At 41.2% G+C, this 19,844-nt stretch overlaps 3 protein-coding genes across 7 annotated transcripts; 2 read left to right on the forward strand and 1 right to left on the reverse strand.

Moving 5' to 3' along the window:
- Positions 1 to 112: 112 nt before the first annotated feature.
- LOC6572034 (pre-mRNA 3' end processing protein WDR33) lies at positions 113 to 5,030 on the forward strand. Of its 4 annotated transcripts, none has more exons than XM_044007833.1 (9): positions 113 to 245; positions 390 to 921; positions 976 to 1,245; positions 1,320 to 1,471; positions 2,427 to 2,524; positions 2,584 to 2,710; positions 2,766 to 2,999; positions 3,364 to 3,575; positions 3,636 to 5,030. In XM_044007833.1, the coding sequence occupies exons 2-9, from the start codon at positions 637 to 639 to the stop codon at positions 4,670 to 4,672; spliced, it is 2,415 nt and encodes an 804-aa protein (XP_043863768.1). In that variant the 5' UTR covers positions 113 to 245; positions 390 to 636; the 3' UTR covers positions 4,673 to 5,030. The 4 variants fall into 4 exon arrangements, 3 of the variants coding, with proteins under 3 accessions (XP_043863768.1, XP_043863769.1, XP_043863770.1); XM_044007834.1 differs by having other exon boundaries at positions 574 to 921; XM_044007835.1 differs by having other exon boundaries at positions 577 to 921.
- LOC6572033 (A-kinase anchor protein 17A) lies at positions 4,995 to 8,917 on the reverse strand. The gene is made up of 8 exons (XM_001998151.4): positions 8,229 to 8,917; positions 7,705 to 8,165; positions 7,391 to 7,648; positions 6,640 to 6,847; positions 5,903 to 6,585; positions 5,789 to 5,845; positions 5,638 to 5,727; positions 4,995 to 5,578 (listed from the first exon to the last, which is right to left on the reverse strand). Exons 1-8 carry the CDS (start codon positions 8,430 to 8,432, stop codon positions 5,146 to 5,148), a joined length of 2,394 nt encoding a protein of 797 aa, XP_001998187.1. The 5' UTR covers positions 8,433 to 8,917; the 3' UTR covers positions 4,995 to 5,145.
- Positions 8,918 to 9,397: 480 nt separating this feature from the next.
- Positions 9,398 to 17,856, forward strand: LOC6572032 (RB1-inducible coiled-coil protein 1). Of its 2 annotated transcripts, none has more exons than XM_001998150.4 (5): positions 9,398 to 10,042; positions 12,111 to 15,116; positions 15,462 to 15,831; positions 15,888 to 15,987; positions 16,707 to 17,856. In XM_001998150.4, the coding sequence occupies exons 2-5, from the start codon at positions 12,307 to 12,309 to the stop codon at positions 17,441 to 17,443; spliced, it is 4,017 nt and encodes a 1,338-aa protein (XP_001998186.2). In that variant the 5' UTR covers positions 9,398 to 10,042; positions 12,111 to 12,306; the 3' UTR covers positions 17,444 to 17,856. The 2 variants fall into 2 exon arrangements, with proteins under 2 accessions (XP_001998186.2, XP_015021647.1); XM_015166161.3 differs by having other exon boundaries at positions 15,888 to 15,991; positions 16,707 to 16,830.
- The last annotated feature ends 1,988 nt before the right edge of the window (positions 17,857 to 19,844 follow it).

A 19,844-nucleotide genomic window follows, 5' to 3' on the forward strand; every position in this document is an offset into this window, starting at 1 on the left:
TTCGCAAAAATTTTATTTATTTCTTGTTTATGTTTTAATGAACTACTTCGATATTTCGGTCGATAATAAATGTATTAACATTTTCATTTAAAAAAATCGTGAATCGAATAAACATTTAAACCAGTTCGATTATTCTGCTGTGCGACAGATCTTATTCAAAGCGCATCAGTAAAACTAGTAATTCACACGAATAATTTAACAATAAAACTAATTTGATAATTATAAGCCATGCATTGGAATGACAAGTAAGTAACATATCAACTCACAAGCAACAACATAGAAAAAAAACATGCCATACACATTTCACATGCGTGTGCGTGTATGTCGGTATGCGTTGATGTTATTTACCGAATTAAGGCAAATGACGTGACAATTTAAATACATTTTAGGACAGTAAAATAAATTGTAGTATTATATTGCATACAGCAACAAATGATTATGCTTAATTTGCATTTTCAACGCAATCGCAAATTATAAATCCTAGCAGTCCACAACAATCGAAATCGAACTAAAGAACTGGTTCACCTGATTCAATAGAAACTCTGTGTTCATGAAAATTTCTTTGAATACCAGCAGAAAGTAATAAGCGAATATAAATTTAATTTGGAGCTCAATTCAATAAAAGCGGGAACAATAATGGACGTTTCACAGCCGCCGCCACAACTGTTGACGGCCCCATCGGCATTGGCAACGAATTTTACTTCGATGCCGCCGCCATCAATGGGTGGTCAGCACTACAGACATTATCACCCACATCATGGATCCGGCAAGCAGGGGTATAACCACTTTAAACCCTTTATGCCTGGAGGATTTCAACGTCCCTTTGGTATGTCACAGGATGACTTTGATGGCAAGCGACTCCGCAAGAGTGTCATGCGTAAAACGGTGGACTACAATGCGTCTATAATCAAGGCGCTGGAGGTGAGTGGGCAAGACGGAGAAATATATATCACAATAAATGCTCTCGTTACGTAGGCACGTCTCTGGCAACGTGATTATAGAGATCGATTGGCACTTCAGCCGGACAGCATTTATGTGCCTCAAATGCTGCCGCCCAGCAGCTCGCTAGACAATCCAGCAAATGCGATAACAACTCGTTTTGTGAAAACAGCCACAAATAAAATGCGCTGCCCCATATTCACGCTTGCGTGGACACCTGAGGGCAGGCGATTAGTCACAGGCGCTAGCTCTGGAGAGTTTACGCTTTGGAATGGCCTGACATTTAACTTCGAGACCATACTGCAGGTGCGTGTTAATATTGTTAGTTATTAAAATTATATGTATTTTTATTCGAATATATGTCATCAATATAAATATAGGCACACGATATTGCAGTGCGTACGATGGTTTGGTCGCACAATGACAGCTGGATGGTAACGGGCGATCATGGCGGCTATGTTAAGTACTGGCAATCGAACATGAACAACGTTAAGATGTATCAGGCCCACAAGGAGGCGATTAGGGGAATAAGGTATTGCCTAATGATTGTAATTGTTATTTACCATTTCGCAGCCACTGTTGACGCAAGCAAACAGATACTAGCCCGTTTACAGTTACAGCGCAGTTGCAGTGTAGCATGCATATCTCTTAAAATTTGGATTCTAGTAGCATATTTCTTGCCTGGTTTGCAGTTAGTTTTTGTTAGTTGTTTGCCAACGAGCTGGCTGTTTTCGGTTTCGTTGCGTTTTTTCTTTTCTCGTGCTCTTGCATATGCATAGTATACACAATAAAGCCGTCAATTAACCAAGAATTTATGCAATGCCGATGTTCTGTTTAGCAAGCATTCAGTCTCGTGCGCGCAGTAATTCCCATAATTCCGATTCAACTAGAAACTGAAAACGAAAGGAAAATCAAGTCTAAGTATCTATATTTACTGTGATTTTATCATTAACCATAAAAAAGAATGAAAAAAGAAAGACTGTCAATTCAATTAAATAAGCTATTTTTGAACTTGTTCCACACCAAATATTCAAAATAATAATAATAAATAAAACAAAAAAGAAAAAGTTGTATACCCAAAATACAATAAAAGCAAAACTGACAATAAAACCAAAAACAATTTTGCACCATTTTATTTGCGCGTCGTGGCAATAAGACCAACAAAAATAAATGCTAAAGGCAAAAATTTTTATATTAAAATTCGGGGGTTTGAGTGTTTTCTTTAGCTGCTGCTGCTGCTGCTGCTGCCGCTGCTGAGGGACAGGCAAAGAAAGAGAGAGGGAGAGAGACAAATAGAACGACAGCAGCCATCCCTGTTGCGAAGAACTATACTGTTACTGCTACAGGCTTTTCTACTAATTTGCACATACACACACACACATCTATATTGTATTTGTGTTTCGATTTCAATTTTCTAACCTCGCTGTGTCTCTCCGATTTCGAATTCCTAACTACTAAAAAAACACAAAACTCAAACTGAAATGTAGTTTTAGTCCCACGGACAGCAAATTTGTCAGCGGCAGTGACGATGGAACGCTGCGCATTTGGGACTTTATGCGTTGCCAGGAAGAGCGAGTGCTACGCGGTAAGCAAAGCAGATCCTTAATGTTGGCTGAGTACTAACTAATTGGTTTTTTAATCCAGGTCATGGCGCAGATGTCAAATGCGTGCACTGGCATCCCCAGAAGGCAATGATCGTTAGCGGCAGCAAAGATAACCAACAGCCTATCAAAATTTGGGATCCCAAGAGTGGCCTTGCGCTGGCGACGCTGTAAGTAGAATAACACGAATTCCGATTGCATCTTACATTTAATGCTGTCCTTTAGTCACGCGCACAAATCGACTGTTATGGATCTCAAATGGAATGGCAATGGCAATTGGCTGGTCACAGCCTCGCGTGACCATCTACTGAAGCTCTTCGATATACGTAATCTTCGCGAGGAGGTGCAAGTATTCCGTGGACACAAGAAGGAAGCTAGTTCTGTCTCTTGGCATCCAATACACGAGGGCCTGTTCTGCTCGGGCGGGTCCGATGGTTCCATCCTCTTTTGGAATGTTGGGTGCGTTTAGTAATAGGGTATTCCAATAGGTCATAGGACTTAAGGGCTATATTTTAATTCATTGCTTAGCCAATTGACACAGCCAGGTCAGAAAACAGCTCAAAGTTGATTACAATTTTATAGTTATTGATAGACGACTTACTCTTTCTTTACATGCTCATAAAAAATTTTGTTTGTCATTGCTAAAAAATGAAAAGGTAAATTAAATCTGAAATTTAATTTAACATTACATTGGCCTATAAACAGAGTTATATTGGAGGGATGAGTGATAAGCACGAACTATTCCATAAGTAATAGCCGTTAGTGTTAGATCATAGAAGTAACATTTTATATTATTATTAATATAAATCGAAAATACTTTCAGCACGGACAAAGAAATCGGATGTGTGGAGACGGCACACGACAGCATAGTGTGGACGCTTGCATGGCATCCGTTAGGACATATTTTGTGTTCCGGGTCCAACGACCATACGATCAAGTTCTGGACACGTAATCGACCCGGAGATCTGATGCGCGACAAATACAATTTGAATACACTGCCCGCTAGTTTAGCTGCGTTAGATGAGTGCGAGTATGGTAAGTGACATAGCAACATAATCAGCCGATCTGTGAGTTATGCTATGGAATATTTGATAGATGATGCGGTAATACCCGGTATGGGGCCCGAGGACAAGGTGGAGTTCACAGAAAGTTTGACGGCCGACAAGGGCTTTATTCCGGGATTGGATTTGGATGCAGGCGGCAGATTGACCAATGATCGCGATCGCGAGAAGAAAGTGCCCTACAGCAAACCCATACCACGTAACTTCCAAGTGCAATGGGCAGGACCACGGCGAGCAGACGACCCCAGCGTGCTTAGCATACACGACGAGCTGGCAGCACGAGAGTCCAAAGACTCTAGCAATGGCCTGACGCACCAGCAGATCAGCGAGAACACGCTCGAAGGAATACTGGCCAGTGGCATGCTTAATGGACTGGATCCCCAGACAATAGTGGGTATCTTTGTCTATGGTCGATTTATCCGAGTGCATCCCGATTCGCGATTAATGGGCGCCATCCGACAAGGCGCCGAATACCTGAACAAGTACATCGACGCCGGTAAGCTGGAGGAGCTGCGCGACGTTGTTCCCATGCGCGAGCGTGAACGAGAGCGTTCCAGGTCTCTGTCCCCCGCCGTTGAGGGGGCACAGGTACGCGGCGAAGTGTCGCCGCCGCTCAAAAAGTCGCGCTTCGAGCCACGTCAGCACAATGCACAGTTAGTGTGTGTGCGAGAGCTACTGCTATTGAAAAAACCCTTCCTGCCGTCCCTGCTGGCCGTCAAAGCGCAGCAGCCGAAAACCGAATTCATTGACGAACCCACGAGCTACGGCAGCGGTTCGCCCTTGGATCAAATGGTGCGCGAGGACTCGAATCGCCCCAGTCCTTGGGCCTCTACTAACCCCTGGACCTATGGCAATGGCGGCCCAGCCAATCAAAATGGATATGGCAACAGCGGAAGCGATAATTTTAATGATCGGGATCGCGATCAATTCCAAAAGAGCAGCAACAACAATGGGCAACAGCGTCGACGACGCGGCAACAATGGCAGCTCTGGTGGAGGCGGGGGCGCCGGCGGCGGCGGCGGTGGTGGTGGTGGTCGGAATAGGGCTCGCAATAACAGCAGAAGGTTCTAATGTTCGACAACTACTGAAAACACCAACCAACCACACACATTCTGAGCACACGTTTTTTAAATTTACTCGGTACGGCAAACTCAAGCCCATTTTTGCTTGCTAAGATTATATGAAATTAAGAAATGATATAAAACAATTTACTGCATATTGCAGGTGCAGCTTAAACTTTTCTCCAACAGCACTGATCAAGCAAAAACGATATGTTTGGATTTTTCCGATATTAGTATAGGGATATTTAACTGTTGGTCTCCACCTCCACATTTGATCGAGCGCAAGATGTATTCCCAATCAATATTTGTACAATTTCAATATAAATATTGACTCTATATTAAATTAATAATATATTTTTAAGCATTAATAGGCTATGTCGCGCTTTTGATAGTTATTTACACTTTAGTTTATTGTGAACTCTGTTAGCTGCAATTATATCATGAGTCTATGCTGTCAAAGAATTGCGGCGACTACCTCGCTTGTCATGCCCTTTGCTTTGATCCTTCTCTTGAATCCGCTGAATGAGGCGCCGGGTCCTCGACTTTTTGTTTGCTCTGATGCTGGTGCCGAAACGTTTGTTTTATCTCGCGCACCTCCTCCCGCATGCGATCCTTTGTGTGCTGTTCAATGGTGCGTTGTATGTGCTCCGCAGATGCCACTAGCTTATCAGCTTCCAAAACGACCCGCTTCGAGGAATTACTGCAGCTCCTGCTACGACTATGACTGCGACTCTTGATACGATTACGAGTTCGCCGATCTCGGCGTGAATTAGAGCGACGAGAGCAAGAACGGGAACCGGAGCGTGAGCTGGAGTAGCTGCTGGACCGTGAGCGTCGCGTTGAGGCTAATTTTCGATTCTTGCGCTGAACTAGTGATTTGCTACGGCTACGCGAATGTGATCGACTATAGCTGCGTCTAGAAACGATTCAAATAGAATTATAATTACTCAATAAGCAATAAAATCCAGCACCTACCTTGAACGCGAGGAATAGGAGGGTTTCCGATAATTTGAGCGACTACGACTACGACTACGACTCCGACTGCGCCTGGACCGACAAATAAGACTAGAAAACACATAACAATGTTATATATATATACCAATAAAAAATATCCCTGTTCACTTACCGACGTCCCCGGGAGCGACTCCGACTACGTGAGTATGAAGTGGAGCGTGAGCGATTTCTGAAATGAATATATGTCAACATAAGCTGGCAACCGGTCTTTGCAGCGCTCCCTTACCTTCCTCGCGACGTCTTATGATAATAGCCATCGCCCCCATCATCTTCTTCGTATCTATCGTTATCGTATTGCTTGGGATTGTAATAGGAGAAGGAATGACTGCCGCGCATGCCCCGGCCGCGTCCACGACCACGACCACGCGGAGCAAATCCACGATAATTGGTGGACATAGCAAATGGCGACGGTCCAGGTGCACGATAAAGTGCCGTGCCAGGAAAAACGGGGGGCATGCCTAAGCCGAACATGGAAAGAGATTGCATCCATTCGCTGGCTGCCTCGGCAGCACCATTGTAAGCAGCAGCTGCAGCTGGGCCTGGAACAGCGCCGGCGGCCAACGCAGCTGTAACCGCCTTAAAGGGGTTGAGCACTGCATTAGAATTTGACAAAGTAGCATCTGCTCCTGCACTTGCACTTGCACCGATAAAGTTCCCGTTAAGCTTTTGCTTTTTGATTGTAGTGGCTGAATCTTCCTCCTCGCTGCTAGCCGCAGCCATCCCAATCTTCTTGGACTTACTCTTGAGCAAACCCATTAGCGGGGTATTAGTCTTAATTTCTTGCACAATCTTGCGCTGGTCACAGACCAATTTCTCCGTGGCACATTTGTACTTTTCGACCAATCGACCGCGTTGTAAGTCTTTCTCTTCATCGTGGTGCCCACGCTGCCTCTTTTCCGTTTGTTTCAGCTGCAGGGAATGCATAATTAGTATTTAACTTTAAGTTATTTTTCCATAACTCACTTGTATGCGCTCGAAAACCTGCTCCAGTATTCGAATGCTCTCAAGTTTTCGCTGCGCTATCATCAGTTTACGCTCTTCGACGCGTATCTTTTGGGAGATCTCCACTTGGCCGCGTTCTTGTATCTTTTTCAGATGCTTCTCCTTGCGTTTCTCTTCTCGTTCGCGTTGCTTTTCCAATTCGGATAATTTCAATTGCTCTTGCCTTTGCCTGTAAATTTTTTTGGTTTTGTTTTTTGTGTTTGGTTTTTTTGCTTAGCACATGTTTATTGTTTTGTCTAGAAGAGGCAGAAAACTGTATAGTTCGCCAGACTAGGCCTTAACGGCCGACTATATACTGTACATATTATTTACAATAAGTTTAATGGACCGAACAGGCAATGAAACTGGTGGAATAATAAACCTTAAACTTTACCGAACGTATCGAAGGCGCAAAATTTAAGGAAAGAACCTTTTATGACATCTATTTTATGTTTTGGCATTCGCAAAAACTAAAAATATAATACATAAATTTAATACTTTTGAATCATTTCATTAAAAATGTAATCACAACTTGAATCGATTAGGGTTTATATTATTTAGTCATATATTGAAATGACTTAGGTGATGCATAGGAGCAAAAATTATATTCAAGAGTTTCTTTTGCTAAACCATGAAAATAAGTTTATGAAATTCAGCGAAATTCAGATATCATTAAGTTTTAATATTCCGATTCATTGTCTGCTCGAGCACACAAACCACAGTGAGGTCAAACCTTTCGAGTTCTTGTAGCTCTTTTTGCTTTTTTTTCTCCCGCTCGAGCTCTTCTTCCTCAGCTTGGGCTTTTGCTATACATCGTTTTCTCATACGTTCACGTCGCTGCAAGTGCGAATCGCTTAAATGCTTCTGTTTGTCAAAGTTAACATTAATGTTGATGGCTTGCGTTTTGTCGACGAATTTCCGCACCAGCTTCATGCCTCGGAATTCATCCATGGCGCGCACAAAGCTCGAGTATTCCGCGAATTGGACATAGCTGTAATATAATCGTTAATTAAATACAGTTAAGCTCCCTTTAAGGCAAACACTCACGCTTCGAAGAGCACATCCTGCTCGTAGCTAAAGGTCCGCATCCCGCTTATATCCGGCGGCATGCTCTTTCTATACACGTCACAAATAGGTATATCAACGGCACGGACAGGCCCGAATTTCTCAAAAATTCGCTTGAAGATGCTCTCGCTCGGCTTTACATGTTCTTCGTGCTCCGCATGCCGTGGGCAGAACCAGCGAATGGGTAAGTGAGTTAGATGTATGGTATCTGGTCGTTCGCCCGCTTTCATTTCATCCATGTTGCGGGCATCTCGGAAGTACGAATCCCAATCGTGACGGGTGGGAAACTCGTCCTTGGCCTCGGTACAGCGCACCCGAAACAAATCACTGAAGCCGGACAACCGCAATGCGATGCCATCCAAGCGTCCAATGGCCAAACGCAAACGTTTCCGTTCGTCCAGCTCTGCCTCAAAGCGTATGTAGTTTACCGTAGTCTTCGAGACCTTGCGAAATTAAAAGTACATATTATAGTTTAGGTTTATACATATTCCCTTATTTTCCTTTACCCTGAGTACCAAAAATTTATCTGGCTTCAGTTCTGCACTTAGTTTATCCATTATCTCCAGATTTGATACGGATTTGCCGGTTTTGATTTTTTCGGGCAATGCAACTGATATTTGCATTTTTGCCAAAGGCTTGAGGTACAAGCTGTGCGGCAAATAAAGCGGTGTGCAGTCCGCAACATTTTCTATAGTCTGAATGTTGATCATTTTTAGGGTATTTTTTGTGTTTTGTATGTGTTTTTTTTTTTTTTTTTAAAGATAGAATACAATGCAATTAAGTCAAAATACAAACACAAATAGCGAAATAGATAAAAGAAAAATATATATAATCTACATGTAAGTGAGAATCTTAAAAGTCGAATTAACGAAAGTGTGTGTGTGGGCTGTGTGTATGAATGAGTATGAATGTAAGTGTATCTGTGTCAGTATCTCTGTGAATGTGTGAAAGTGTGTGTGTTTATCCGCCCGTTGCCCTATCCTATATCCGCAGATGACGATTTTTCAATGCCTGTGTGTGTCTATTTCTCAGTAGTTTTGTTTTATTTATGACGAAATCGTCACCACGGCTGTATATCTACTTAAAGCTAATTATATTATGACTTTTTATTGCTAAGATTTCCCTAAACAAAACACGTTAGAAGTTTTCCACTAGAATGGCTGAATACTTTTTCTTAAGTACTAAAGATGGGCGTAAGTGGTGAATACTAATGAAAGATGGAAATTGCGCTCACGATGTATTTGTAATATTGTCGATAACAGTTTTTGTGAGATTCCAAAAAAGTATCGATAGCCATTTAGCATAAGACTTGATCTGAATTAATATCATTGTTTTAAGTTGAAGCCTAAGTGACATTTGATGTCAGCTTGAACTTCAGTTTTTTGTACTTAATCATACGTGGGTTTTATCTATTTATGGACAATTCAGGGAAACCATCCATTTTGATCGATGATGTAAATAACAGCTTGCCAAATGTTAATGTTATCGCTGTTATTATTAAAACAGAAGAAGAAGACGGCGGAACTACGAAAGTGCGTTATTTCATTTTTATACAGTTTAATTTAATTAGAAATTTAAGTAATTCAACAATATGCATGCGTGAAATTAATGTAATAAAAAAAACTAAAAATTACCTAACGGCGCAACGTGTAAATGGCAAAAAATTTAACGCGAAATATAACTGCCAACAACAACATCCACAGCAGCAGCCACTCACAACAACAACAACTCCGCAGCAGCAACAACAACGCAATTGTGATAGACAAAGAAATAGATTAAGAAGGGGAAAAGGAAACAGCAAAAAGCCCAACAACCAAATAAAAAAACAAAAACAAAATGCAACATATTTAAATTTTAGGCATATCGCGTGAGTTTTTTGAGCAGTTTTTGCACCGCTCTGATTTTTTTTGATACGCAACAAAAAGTGATAAAGTAAAGAAAAAGTCAAAAGTAATACGCTAAAAAATATAAAAAAGTAAGCGTTATTGTAGGGAAAACGGAAATAATAAGGTGTCAATAACACTGAACTAGTAAAAAGGCGCAGAAGGAAAATAAGGAGAATATAAAACTGGACACGAACAGCTTTTGTTTTGTCGCTGCTGCTGATACAGAACAAACAAACACACACACACACACATACCACACACAGCTGATGTAAAATCATTTGTAGCGTTCGTACTCGTGCTCGTGCTCGTGCTGTGTTTTCAATTGATTAAAATCAAAACACAAGCTAAAAACAAATACACGCACACGCACACATAAACAAAAAAAATACACTCACACAGACGGGCCATAGTGTAAATTGATTAAAGATTACAAGGTAAGTGCGACGGATCGCTTTTTATTAAGCATAATAGTTAATATGAAAGCACACAAAAATATAAGCAAAGGAGCTGCTGATGACGCCCTTTTTGGTGCATAAATTTTAAATAGTCCTCCCCACGATTCTCGTACTTTTATTTTCTCCACCCTTTCCCCACTCCCTTCTCGCCCATTCCTCGCTTCACTTGTGCGAAACTAAATGCAGCACTACACCTGCTGCCATTTTCTTTTTGAGCATCAGGCAACCCTTGTTTCTGTTTCTAAATTCGCTTTTGCTGTTATTTAGTTGCTAGTTTTCCTCAGACGGTTGATGCCAAAATACAATTAATAAAATCAATTTGCTTGTTTTGAGCCCATATCTTAAACACATTTGTAATTTTTGCTGTTGTGTCTGCATTTTCAAGCCAAAACATTCGGCGGAATACCAATAGACGTAATGGAAAATAACAAAGTGCAGGCCAAAACAATACACAAACACGCGCGCACAAACATACGCAGGCAAACATGCATATGTTCTTTTTTTTAGTGTTGAATACAAATGCATATACACTCTCATGTAGCCGTTGGTGCTGGTCAGTGCTGCCAACTGGGCCACAGAAATCACATTAGTACATTAAAATTGTGGTATTTTGTTGTTTGTGTTGCTATTGTTATTGTAATGCACTCGATGTTCGATCGCGCATATCAGCTGTTCAGAACAGCTGCGTAATGATTGGGGTTCAGAACAAGTTTTTTTTAAACATACATATGTCTGTATCTATGTTTGAATGCAGAAAGATGTAATGCACAAATATGATAGTTTTACCTAAATGAGACCTTATAGTTTAGCTCAATTACATTTTGTTACCTGTGGAAAATGGAAACACATGAAATTCAAGCAGTTCGATCAGTTCGTTAAGAGGAGATGATGCTTTTATCTATTAGATTCATGCTGTTTAAATTCACTTACTTACATATATATATGAAATCAGAAATACATTCATGTTTTGATTGGCCTTTGTACTTAATTGTCTTGATAGGCTATTATCAGATGGACAAAAGGCGGTGATCTTGGATTTCATTAATGAGTAATCAAACGTCAGCACGTCCGCTGCACTTGCCATTTCATTCGAAAGTGTAGACTTTTCAAAACAAAAGTAAAATCAAAAACTGCTAATACTTCCAAGTTTCGCGATGTATACTAAATGCATTTTCCCATAATTAGCTCACGAATTTCCAGTAATTAAGAGTTTCCTAGTAATATTGCATTTTTCAAACATTACATTTACATTAACAAGAGTTTAAAATAGCAGCAAAGTATGGGTCATGGGTATGAGTCTTATCTTCATTCAACTCTCTCTCTTTCTCGTATATCGATCTAGGCATGCATATCTATGTATGTACATATCTATATTCAAATCGAGGTATCATGCACACGTGTGGCTCTGCCTTAACAGCTATGCGTTAGCATGCTAGCGTTGCATCGCTGACGACATCTGTTAGTTCTGTTAGTAGTAGACGTGTGGGGGCACGTCGACACGCATTTTTCTTTGGTTTTTGTGTTTAATAAAAAGGGTTGATAATAAAATTCGATGTGCGCTTGTGCAACACAGCCAAAGCGGTGTTATTTGTTATTAACTTCTTATCTCTTCCTCTACATTTGCTCATGATCCAAAGTTTGCCAGACAAAATGTAAACAATGTATTACATGTATGTAAAAAAATCGAATTGAATAAACAGACACAATAACAAAAATACAACTAGTTCTTTATTGCGACTTTAAAACGCGAGCAACAACAGCAACGGCAACGTTGGACGACGTTGGCTTTTGTTTAGTCATTAACATTTGAACTGCTGCCCGCCACCTGCAGCGCCGTAATGTCTAAACTAGCGCAAATGTTATCGCTAACACTTGATCAAGTATGAATGTTCACTGATTGCTAACTTGTAACTGTAACAGCCACGTGTTATGCGCTGAATACAAAAATGTAAAAGAAATGTAAAGATATAATACTAAGAAAAGAGCAGCCCTTCGAATGAACCTTCCTAATTATAATGCTCTCTCTTCTTTTGCCTTTGTTTTTCAGCTCCTCAACGCTAGGTGGCAGCACCACACAAATATACACATGCGCATGTATGAATTTAATAAGCATTAGCACTGCCAAATAAAGAGAAGAAGAAGCAAAGTGTTGAAGGAGGTGGTAAAGTATAAAGAGGAGGCGGTGGAGGAGGACGACCCCATCAACAACAGCTGGAGCTTCAACATAGACAGACAGCTGCCACATGATGTTGTACGTCTACCATGTGGACGTCGGTCGCATGCTGAGCTTCGATATGACCGTTGCTTTGTCTTCGGTAGAGAATTTAAAGGAGACAATTCAGCGCCTGCACCAGCTACCCGCTGCCAATATTGTTCTGCTGGTGAGCGGAGGCGAGATGCTGACACACTCCACACAGGTTTCCTGCTATTCCGCGGGCACCGATACGAATCCCATTTTCATGTTCCTCACCGGTGACGAGCGTGTGGGCCCAACGATAGCCAGCGGTGGCTCAAGCGGAAACACAGCTAGTGCAGCGGCAGATGCTGCCGATGCGGAGCTACGTCGCCTGGTGGACGAGAGTCAGAAATTGCCCGCAGTGCTGGAAACAGTCCGGCAGCGAGCGGCGCTGGCGCAGCATATGGGCGAGCTAGGCCGCAAGGAGGAGCTGCAGTGCGAGCGATTGGTACATGAGCAGCATCTGCAGCAGCAAGGGTGGTCCGCGGTAGTAGCTAACATGGAGGATTTGACAAGTGAGTTCACTGAACGCTTCCACAACTTTTGCCTGGCTTTCGACCGACATTTGCAGCAACGGGAAAGCTATCTGGAGCTGTTGCGCAATTTCAACGAAGATCTCAAACAGCTGGCGAGGATACCCATACTGCCAGCGTTGATGTCGCAGGCTCAGGCGGATTTTCATGGGTTTGATGAGCTGCTCGACAATGAGGATGTAGATGTAGAGAAACTAACGACGGAGACAGATTTGGTTGAGCCTGGAACGAAAAGTGTAGAGAAAAGCAACAGCAGTACATCGCCCAACAAGAAGTTGAAAATGGGTCACGAGCAGGATGATCAAAGGGACGAGCAATCCAACTCGAATTCCAAGTCGCAGCAACAGCAACAACACCAGCTCAATCTATTGCAGTGGATTAGCTCGAAGGGTAATCACGCGGCACTACAGCAGATGTGCGATGAATGCGTTCAGGGACTAGAAACCTTCTCCGTTGAAATCTACGAGAAGCTTAAGACCGAGGTGAAGAATATTATCATGATGGCCAATCAGAGCGATGTCAAGGAGATCAAAGGATTGAGTGATCGGCTGTATCGGCTCGACGAGTTTAAGTATAAGATTAAAAAGATTGTCCAAGATCAGAGGGAGCAAGCGACTGCTCTGCAACAGAATGAGTCGCGTGCACTCAATCTGCGCGACAATTCGGTGTTGCCTGATCTATGCCTCTCACATCGCTCTCAGCTGCTTGTGATGCGCGATAACCACATTAAAATTCGTGAATATAGTCGCCTAATAGCCCACTCTAAGGAGGAGCTTGGTCGCAATCTGAATACGCGTCTGCGCCGCATAGTCTACATTGAAAATGCGATGAGTGAATATGATAATCGTTTGCTCTTCTACCATCGTTGCCTACGCCGTGCTGAACGTCATCTTAGCATTATTGAGCAGATCCATCGAGCGCCGAGCACTTATGTTGCGGCTGTCACGGAGGTAGTGCGTCGCAAAATCTTCTCGGATGAGTTCCGCCTGTGGGCATCGCGACTGTCGGCGGATTTCGATCGCATTCATAGTGAGGAGCTGCAAAGGCGGCGACTGTTCAACCAGAGTTTTGATGGCCACTTTTTGAATATTCTTTTTCCGGGCATGGCCGATATGCCGCCCACTTTTGCTAATGACCATCCGGAGCTGAGCTTTGATACGCGTCTCCCGCAGCTGGGACGCTCCGATATTGAGCTCTTATCAGTGCAGTTGCCCGATCTGGCCAATCAACTGCAGTTACCGAATATGGAGCCTGTTTTGCAGTTCTTTGTGCAGCGGCACGAATTGATGCAACCAGAGCAAATGGCTCATGAACAGCCTGAGCAGTTGGAGCTTGCTCCCGAAGTAGGTAAGCAAACTGTGAGCACCTCAACGAGCTTGCATGTGGAGCAGATAGAGCGTAGCACCACAACAGAGCCGCGACTGATGCTGAGCACCAGCACGTTGACAGACGATAATGCCGTCAGTGTACAGCGGCTGCGAGATGCACTGCAGGCTATGTCCAAATTGGCGTTACAGTGTCTAGCAATGGCGCGCTCCAATTTGAGTAGCCTTCGCAGTGAACTAGAGCGTGGATACCAAGATGAGCTGATGTCGAGCCTGGCGCAGATGCAGGAACAGTGGCAGCTGTTGTCCATGAAGTGGAAGCAGCAAGAAAGCAAGCAGGCGGAAGAGCTGGAGCAAATGCGTCAGCAGCTGTTATCGGCGGAAGAAGATAAAGTGAGAGCTGTGGCACAGGCACGCGAGCAGCTCATACACGAGCACAAAACGGAGTTAGAATCTTTGCGCTGCCGATTCAAGCTGATGACCTCGATGGAGCGTTCACCATCGGACAGCAGCCTTGAGAAGTTGGAGCGGCCGACGAGCAGTGCCAGCGTCGTCAGCCTGGATGTAGAACAGCTATTAGCGCAACAGCGCCAAGATCTGATTGCTCAAAGGGAGCGTGCCGTTAGTGAAGCTATCGAAGCGGAGCGCGCGCTTTGGCAGCAGCGAGAGTTGCGAACTCAAAACTCAGAATCTGTGATGGCCAATGTGTCTATTTTGAAAGATGTATTAGAGGACAAGGAGCGGCAGTTGGACATCTTACGAGAGCAGAACCGTCTGCTGACAGAGGAGAGTTACCAGTTAAAGACACGTCTCGAGATGCTTACCAATGAGGATGGGAATAGCTGGCTGAAGGAGAAGATTGACTATCTCAGTCGCGATAAATGTCGTCTCGAGGAGGAGCTTAACCTGGAGAAGAGCAAGCGCATCGAAATGGAGTCCAGTGTAGCTGCATTGAGGAGGTTAGTTATTGATTGTTTGATCAATATTTCAAAGATATTAGATCTTTGGTTGGTTCAACAATTTTCTATCTGGCTAGATGATAAATATTGCATTGATGAACTGTCCGAATGGCTAATTAAACTAGTGAATGTCTGATTGATTAATTTTTTAATAGATCATATGTTGATTCTTAGTCTCAGAAAAATTGATTTATTGACTGATTCTCCGATTGTTACTTATATTCAACCGATATCGTTATTTAAATCTTTAATAACTGATAAACTGATTATTAAATTACGAACTCTGGCCGGCTAGCGAAGAAAGCTATTTAAGAGTTTATTGATTTTTCACTACCTTATCTACAGCTCCACTTATGAGTTGGGCGTTGCAGTCGTTGGCGGTACGTTGACGCGTTCGAAGTCAAGTGTTTCCTCGTCATCGAGTCATCGCTACATTACTCTCGAGGGCTGCGCTAAGGGTGATCTAGTGTTTGTTATTTGGAGCATACGACATGCTCAGTTTATGGTAGTGCAGGACTCACAAACCCTGTACTTTGTGCATGCGGGTAGTTTGCCTGCTCTACAGCTGACGGCGCCAACGACGCAGGCAGCGCAACCTTTGTCGTTAGGTGCCGCCACCGCGGTTCCTTCGGCCCAAGAAGAGCCCAATCACATACCGCTACCATATTACGCAATTGGGCGAGTTGTTGATAAGGAATACTGCCAGGCGCGAAAGGTAAGTTAATCGTGTAGGTTGTGTTAATTCAAACTAATCGTTTAATATGTTTGTAGGATGAGAATCGATATCGAGTCAGCAAGGGCTCCAAGTTTTATCGCATCAAGCTGGCACCTGTGTCCTCAAGATATCCGCACCGTTACGACCGTTTGGAATGTAAGTGAGTGAGAAGTCCAATATTTGTTCAATATTGGATGTGATAAACTACAGATAAGATGATGATAAAGAAATTCAATTTTTTAGTATATTTATCGCAATGGAAATCGCAATATATATATATATATATATATATATATATATATATGTATATTCCTGTTATAATCATAATCTGAAAGTTTGATGAAGAAAGTACATCCACAAGAAAAGTTATTAAACAATTAAATTTCCATAGTAAGCCCACACTGCAGCCAATATGTATTAGACGTCTGCATGAATGGCAAAAAAAGCACATTCAAATGTACAAAGTCATCATTGAATTGAGTGAATACTTGTACAAAACGAAATGAGAATGAGTGAGTGACTGAAGTCGTGTTTCTCTCGGCTGCACAAAAATATACCCGAAAAGAAACGAAGTGAGTGAGTGAGCAGCAGAAGCTATTAAATGTTGTATATTGAATACATTCATCATCGCCGAGTAGGCAGAAAAACTTCGAATAGCCGAGGGGACCAGCATGTTTCTTACGAAATATTGAGGTTTTCGATTTATATATATATATATATATGGCGTTACATTTCGGCATGTGCTCTTTTTATTAGAAGCAGAGGTCCGGTAGTGATCTAATCAGTCAATCGTCAATTTTTTATAATTAACTGGCTCTTGTTCTTTTTGAGAACACTTAGTTAATTAAAATTTTGCCTTTCTATCCCTTCAACAGCCACAGCTTCCGTTGGCGTCATTAGCCGACCGCAAATACCGTCGACATCGCGGGATGTGATTGATGTACCCGTCCCTGCGAATATTGCTGGCAGCAGCATTTATCAAAGCTTCAAAGAACGGACGGTGAGCATCTCTAGCGTAAACGAGGAGGAAGATGAGTCAGCCTCCTTGCTCAGTGAGCGCTGTCGATACATTAGCGTTAGCGAGGAGGATGAATTGTTGGCGGTTCCTACTTCTGCTGCTGAAGCAACAGTAGCTGGAACAGCAATAACAACAGTAGCAGCAACAACATCAACAGAAGCGGCAATAATAGCATCGACGGCAACTCAAGCACAGTCTGTGATAACAGAGCAGCCAACGGCGTCAAGAAAACTAAAGTTGGATCTACTGTTGGCCTCTGCTGATTTATTAACACACTCTCTAACACCACAACAACACCCAACCCAACAAAACCAGAGTGAGGAAAATCCAAAGGAAACAACACTGTCGGAGCATGTAGCCACACAGCATTCGGATTTAAATACTACCCAACTGACCGATGAACCAGTTAATTTATATGTTCCCCCAGCCACAGTTACAGCAGCAGCAACAACAACAACAGTTGATGCTGTGTCTGCAGAAGTTATTGTCTCTGTGGAGCCATCAACAACGGGCACGGCCCACATTAGTGAAGATTCGGATGAGTACCGTTCACTGGAGGGTAAGGACGACGCCGATTTGTCCGTTTCCGAATAGTGTAAGATATATATATATATATACATACGTATATATATATGAGTATGACGTTCTTATGTCTTAAAGTAGGCTAAACCTCTTACTATTTAAATAGACAACCAATACCCTAAGCAAATAAAGCCGACAACTAAATACACATACAGCACACAAAAATAAAAAATATATACTTATATAATTTAACACTTACAAACTCTGCATAAGACAAAAATGCAAAAGGAAAAGCTAAAGTAAACGAAAATAAACTACCGGCTAAAGTTCTATTGTAGTTGTTTATATAGTCTATACATTTTAATAATATGATCTTATATTAATGCTGTAAATGAGTTCGATAACAGTCCTTCATAAAGACTCTCACATACACACAAGTGCGATTTTTATTTTAAATAAAAATACAAATAATCAAATGAATTAAATTACAACTTTGATAAAAAAAAAAAATAATAAATAAATAAGGAAAGCAAGTTTAAAACAATATAAGTTTCCCTTTTTATCTTTTTTAGTGCCAAGAAGTTGTTTGCAATTCACAATTCACAAAGAGAAAAAATTAAACAAAAATAAAAATGATATATAACATATTTTTTATAAAAATTTTCGTAACCACTCCCCGTTATCAAGCATACACACACGTCCCACCACAAAGCCCCGCCCACAAAATCTAATCATTTATTTCCTTATCGATTATAAAGGCGTAAAACAGTCCTTTTAAAACTTAAGCGCGGATCGTCTTTTGATTTCACATTGTACAAAGCAGCCAATATATGCTCTTTTTGTATTATTAACAACACAGGAACAGAACAAAAATATAAAAATACAATGCTATTAAACATTGCAAAACAATACAAACACAAACATGAAATTGATTTATTTAAAGAAAATGAATCTGTATATAGAAAAATAAATTTTAAAATAAAAACAAGCTAATATTACTTTAAACGATTAAAATTTAAAGAAAGAAAACGTAAACAATAACAGATGTGTAATAAACAACAAAACGTGCAAAAGCAAAAATCAAATAAAAAGGGAAAAAATGTTAACTGCTTAAACCATTTTTTATACACGATTATAGGCGATAAGATGCATTGGTGTGATTTGTATTATATATTCAAAGGAATAGTACTTCATTATTAATTTCAATACATGCTTTATTTCCAAATTATTACATTTTGCTTAAAGCTAGCTTATTTTTCTTTATAAAGAGCTTAGACTTATTTTATGTCAGTGCAGCTCTCAACTGCATATCACATTATATCATATTTACATCGAATTTAATTTGAACATTGTTTGATATATTTAGATGGTAAAGGAAAATGGATGAAAAACCTTTAGTTGCGACTTATAAATAACTTAGGAACTAGATGGGAAGCGAATTTTGACGTTACAATTTAGAAATAGTAGGACAGGGGCCCTATTAACTCGTATCTTGAGTTAAATATGATTTTGTCATAATGAATTTGGCTTTTGAGTCTTAATATTCGCTATTTTATGTGGAGATATGGTTCTGTGATATTGTGGATTGAGGATCATTTTTTTTTAAATTTTATTTTGTTTGTTTTTCAGCAACTTGGAGTTTTCTCAAATGTGTTAATGTCGATGTGTTCCATATTTCAGTCCCGTACATTATCATTGGAAGTATAATAGATTGTTTTGTTTATTTTGTCTATTATGTTGCATATAAGCAACATAATAAGTCAAAGGTGTAAATATTGTATAGAATATGACCGAGGGAAGAACCTTGAGGGACTCTTGTGCAGATGGATTATTTGGCAGACATAGTTTCGTTCAAATATACAAAGAAATGTCTATCGGTCAGAAAACTTTTAAATATATAGGCCTGGTAAGCTGGAGTGTTGCAAGCTCTCAGTTTGTGGATAAGACCATAATGACAAACATTGTCAAAATCAGCTTCGACATCCATGGCTACCAAACCAACGGATTGCTTTTCATCGAGCTTGGCTTTGACAGTTGGTCAATTTGTCCAAAGGAAAGACGCAGCTATAGAGCTCTCTGAATCCATATTGTATTGGTGGTAGAATATTGTTAGCTTCCAGGTGAGCCTGACCTTAATCAGGCGTTCGAATATTTTCCACAATGGAAGTTAATCGGACGATAGCTGAACGGAGAACTAGGGGGTTTACAATTGGAATTCTCTTGGCAGTTTTCCATACATGGGGAAAAGAACTGATTTTTAAACAATTACTATAATGCAGTGTAATAAAATCAACTGCACTTGTCGGTAAACTTTTAAAACAAATATTAGGAATATTGTCTATTCCAGGTGATTTTTTGTTTTTAAGTGACTTTATTACACCTTTAACTTCTACAGTTGAAACAAGTAAGCAGGCTCCAGTCGAGACTGCTCGACTAGGAGATACCCTGAACCCTCGAAGCTGATATTCTAATC

Source organism: Drosophila mojavensis, unplaced genomic scaffold, assembly GCF_018153725.1.
Source record: "Drosophila mojavensis isolate 15081-1352.22 unplaced genomic scaffold, ASM1815372v1 contig_19, whole genome shotgun sequence".
Taxonomy (NCBI): Eukaryota; Metazoa; Arthropoda; class Insecta; order Diptera; family Drosophilidae; genus Drosophila; species Drosophila mojavensis.